The sequence below is a fragment of the Tupaia chinensis genome, unplaced genomic scaffold (genome assembly GCF_000334495.1).
Source record: "Tupaia chinensis unplaced genomic scaffold, TupChi_1.0 Scaffold000644_1, whole genome shotgun sequence".
NCBI lineage: Eukaryota > Metazoa > Chordata > Mammalia > Scandentia > Tupaiidae > Tupaia > Tupaia belangeri.
The window spans coordinates 6514349-6518810 of NW_006160165.1; the positions used below are offsets into that span (position 1 = coordinate 6514349).

At 60.5% G+C, this 4462-nt stretch overlaps 1 protein-coding gene across 1 annotated transcript in view; it reads left to right on the forward strand.

Annotated features, from left to right (window-relative positions):
• The window catches only part of ATP11A (ATPase phospholipid transporting 11A), a 146159-nt gene that overhangs the window by 78584 nt on the left and 63113 nt on the right, over positions 1–4462 (forward strand). Inside the window, 3 exon segments of the mRNA XM_027776208.1 lie at positions 623–712; positions 1645–1725; positions 3398–3505. Coding sequence (XP_027632009.1) covers positions 623–712; positions 1645–1725; positions 3398–3505 — 279 coding nt within the window.

Below are 4462 nucleotides of genomic sequence, written 5' to 3' on the forward strand. Positions count from 1 at the left end.
AGTTACGCCCCCTCCAGGCCCCGCGTCCACAGACAGCAGGGCACTGGCCGTCGGAGGTCGGGCCAGCTGGACACGTGGACAGTCCCGATGAAACTCAGACACCTGTTGGAGGGGACTTTAAGGACCGTTGCCAGCCTCGGGGTGGCATGTAGGCCAGTGAGACGGGGGACGTTGTTTTCCGCCCGGACGGTGGGTACAACCCTTCCTGAAGCAAGTGGGAAGGTTGAGAATGCGCTGTGGGTGGTGCTGTCCCGTCCTCTCCGTCCCCCGATGCACGGGGAGGGCTTCCGCGTCCCGGCCTGGCCTGGCTGCTACACGAAGCCACCTTCACACCGGGGCAGCTTCTGGTGGCCACTTGGGCACACGTGGCAGAGAAGGGGACAGGGACTCGGGGTGAAGGTGGCAGACATGGGGTTTGGGGTACCACCACCCCCATTTTACGACAGCTCCCTCAGTAACTGTGCTGTGCGTTTCCTCTGTTTCTCCGGAAACCCGACGCTGTGGGTCCGGAGCGCACGCCGTGTGTGTTCGGTCCGACGGCCGGGCTGTGTCTGAGGCTGAGCCCGGGCTCATGGGGGCGCTGCGGAGCGAGCACTATGCTGACGGTGTGCCCCCTCTGCAGTACACCTTCTGGAACTTCATCCCCAAGAACCTGTTCGAGCAGTTCAGGAGAGTCGCCAACTTCTACTTCCTCATCATCTTCCTGGTCCAGGTAAGGCCAGTCAGCTGGCTCCTTTCCCATGGTGGCCCCATTCGAGGACGGGCACACGGCCGCCGGCAGGGCTCCGGCAGGATTTGTCGTGTGCCGCCTGGGGCAGATGTGCCAGCCCCGAGAAGCCCGCCCCAGCCCATCCTGCAGGGGGTCACGTGTGTTTGAGGTGGGCACCACCCCACCACCCCCATCTAGTGCTGGGGGAGAGCAGGAGCTCCCGCCTGTGCGTGGCCCTGCCGCGCTGCACGGTGCTGCCTGCACCCTCTTCCTGCTGCGTGGGGACAGCCCAGGGTCCTTAGAGAAGAGGGAAGGAAGGCCGGGGAGAGAGGGAGTCAGACAGCAAAGGAACGTGTCAGGGAGCTTGTGCCAGGAGTCGTGGCAGGTGGGCCTTAGGACAGTGAGCCGAGCTCCACGTCACTGACAGGAGGCGAAGGGCCATTCTCCTTCCTTCAGCCTGAGCTGTGGGGGAGCGCTGTCGACGGAAGGTGTAAGGAAAACTGTGGGACGATTGGTTGTAATCTGCAATGGGTCTTAGGCTAATTTGAGAATCTGATTTTGCGGAATTTCAGCTTTGATCTTTCGGGTTAACCGATGGATGTGGAGTTAGTTATTAAAACAAAGTTTAAAGTAAATGAATAGATGACCTCCCAGGCCCGACTGCCCAGGTGACGGACCGAGGGCTGGCTCGGGACATCGCAGCGACTCTGCAGGTGTGACCAGTCTGTGTCAGACTCGTCTGCCACTCGCTGCGTGTGGCTTCCTGGGCACGTCCTTGGACCGGGTGCTGCCCCTCCCCTGGCGTATCCTCATGGTGGGCAGTTAGCGCCCAGCCACGTGGGAGCAGATGCTTGGTGGGGGCAGCTTGGGACTGACCACCCCCTCATGTCGCTTACCCGATTCAGAAGGTGGGTGATGATGTCTTCTCGTTGCAGCTGATTATTGACACACCTACGAGCCCGGTGACCAGTGGACTGCCCCTGTTCTTTGTCATCACTGTCACAGCGATCAAACAGGTGAGCCACCCCAAGGACGGCGACAGCCACGCAGAGCGAGGAGTGCTGCGTGGTTTTAGTTCACGGGACAGTCAGGTTCCTGAGATTCATTTTTGTAGCTGTGTCACCTCGATATTTGCGTAAAATAAGAGATTATGGGGTAGCCCGTGGCATGGTGGTTAAGGTGGCTGGATCCCATGTGGTCAGCTGTGATTCATGTCCCCAGCCTGGCAGCTTGAGAAACTTGCCAGGCATTCGTGTGCGTGCCCAGATCCTGGGAGGAGAAGTGCAGGGCGGACCGCAGCGTGGCCCCACCCCGTGGGCACTTTCTCGCTCTCGCTCTCTCGTGCATGTGCATGCACTCACTGGCAAAAAATTGAAAAGTAAAATAAAAAATAAATAAGAGAGGTCATATGATCTAGTGGCTTGTTTGGTGCCCTTTGAGTTCTAGAGGAACACTGGTTTTCTCACCCTGAATCAACCAGAGCCTGACCCTCCCAAGCCCCCACAGAGTGACAGACTCGGGTGTCCGTCCCTGACAGCAGCCTGGCCCCCGGCTTGCTCGGGCATCCCTTTACAGTCCTCTCCTGAGAAGTACCGGCCATGGCCCGCTCCGAGAGCGCCGCTCGGCTGCTCTGCCCTCTGTCCACTCCCTCAGTCACATCTGGTCCCAGAACACGCTTGTCACCGCGGAACAGACCCAGACCCCTCCCCTAGCCCCTGGCAAAGACTAACCAACCCCTTCACGTGGACTCGCCCCATCCCCGTGGACTCGCCCGGCTGTTTGGACACTGTGTGTGAGCAGGCTGTTTGAGAGGTGGCTCTGTGACCACGTGTGTGTGGAGGTTGTCCGTGCCATGGCATGTGCCTGCTACCTTCTGCTGTGTGCGGATGGCCACCCCTCACATGGACAGGCCACACCCCGTCTGTCCGTTCATCTGGTGGGTGTTTGGGGTGTTTCCACCCGTGGGCTGGCATGAACAGTGCAGCGTGGGATGGCACGTGGTGAGGACAGGCTCGCCAGCCCTGGGCGCCTCCGAGCACAACCGCTGTTGTGAGGAGCTGGCAGCTGACCACACTCGTCCCCCTGGCGGCGACGGGTGTCCCGACTGCCACACCCTTGCAGACACCATCGCGGGTCTTGGTCAGGACCCCCGTGTGCACAGCGGTGTCTGCTCATGGTTCAGTCTATGTTTCCCTGTGGCTGAGGGCGCCCTCTCCGTGTGGTCACGGCCCTTCACTTGTCTCCCTAGGAGACCTCTCCAGACCGTCCCCCTGTTTACGGGGGTGAGATCTCCTTGCGAGGCAGTCTCTCCTCCGCTGCAAACCTTGGAGCCGGTGTCTGCGTCCGCTGTTTACAGGCCAGTTCTCTTTAGAGACGTCTGGACAGCCCGCACAGGCGGCTTCTGATTGTCGGTGACCGCGCTATGCCTCAGTGTCACTGGCACCGAGGACTTGGCGTTTCATGTTCACAGCCAGAAAGTCCGGCTCGCTTTCACGGAATGCACCAAGGCTTCGTGTCGTAGCTCACGAAGGTGCTGACCAGATGCATTCGTAACTGCTGGCCTGAAAAGCAGCCGGGGCTGCCGTGGACAGCGTCCCTGGCCACCCCGTCTCCCCCAGGGACGGCGGAGAGGAGCAGCTGCTGCAGCGACGGCTAACTCAGCTGCGGCTCCTCTGGCCCCTCCCGCAGGGCTATGAGGACTGGCTACGCCACAAAGCAGACAACGCCATGAACCAGTGCCCCGTCCACTTCGTCCAGCACGGCAAGCTCGTTCGGAAGCAGAGTCGGAAGCTGCGGGTGAGTCACGGCGCGCTCCGGGTCAGACCCGCGGCAGTTCAGAGAACGCTTTTTCTTGGGCAGAACAGCGCATTGGAACTTTTTTTTGTTTCTCAGTTTTTGGTGTAGGGTGCGTGCATTCTCTGGAGAGAGATGAAAAGTGAGAAACCACCCCACGGGGCATGGCCACGCCACAACCCCTTCTCCGTGCTCCTCTGGGGATTCTGGGCGTGCACACATGCGTGGCTGGCATGCTTTTAAACTGCTGGGTCTGGGACGCCTCCTAGTTGTCCGCGTGGGAGCTAGCGCCTTGACCACCGTGCCGCGGGCTGTCCCTGAGCTGTCCTTACTGGGTACAGACCTCGCCTCCCGCTCGGTTCTCCCTTCACGTCAGGCAAGCTCTCAACTGTTGTATGTTCTTAAAGAACATTTTAAAAATTCTTTATTCATTTCATTGCTATCTTTTAGAGCAATTCTAGGTTCATAGCAAAGCGGAGGGAAAGTGAAGGTCCTGTGACCCCCACCCTGCAGTCCCCCCTCTGTGTTTCTAGTGAAACTGCCAGCCCACCTGGATGGCGCTCTGGGCCGCTTTCAGGGTACTGTGACCCGTCCCTGCAGACCCACCAGGTGGAGGCTCCTGAGGACGGGCCAGAAACCTGAGCGGAGGCTGCGTCACTCAAAACGGGTCACCAGTGGGACTCATCGCTCCTTCAGGGGAGGCTGCTGTTCCCAGGCTCTTCCAGCCTCCGCTGCCCCTGGATGACGGGCAGCAGTATGACACTGTTCTGAAGGGCATCCTGGCACCAGCAGCCCCGTGGCCCATACCTGACTGTGCACCCCGGCCTGTGCACAACAGCCTGGCTGTTGGCCCGCAGCGGCTACCCCGGCCGCCTCACACTGCCCCATGTGGCCAGCCTCGCACCTCCCCTGTCCCCCTCACACTGTCCCTGGCTGGCCAGCCTCCCCCTCCCCTCCTCC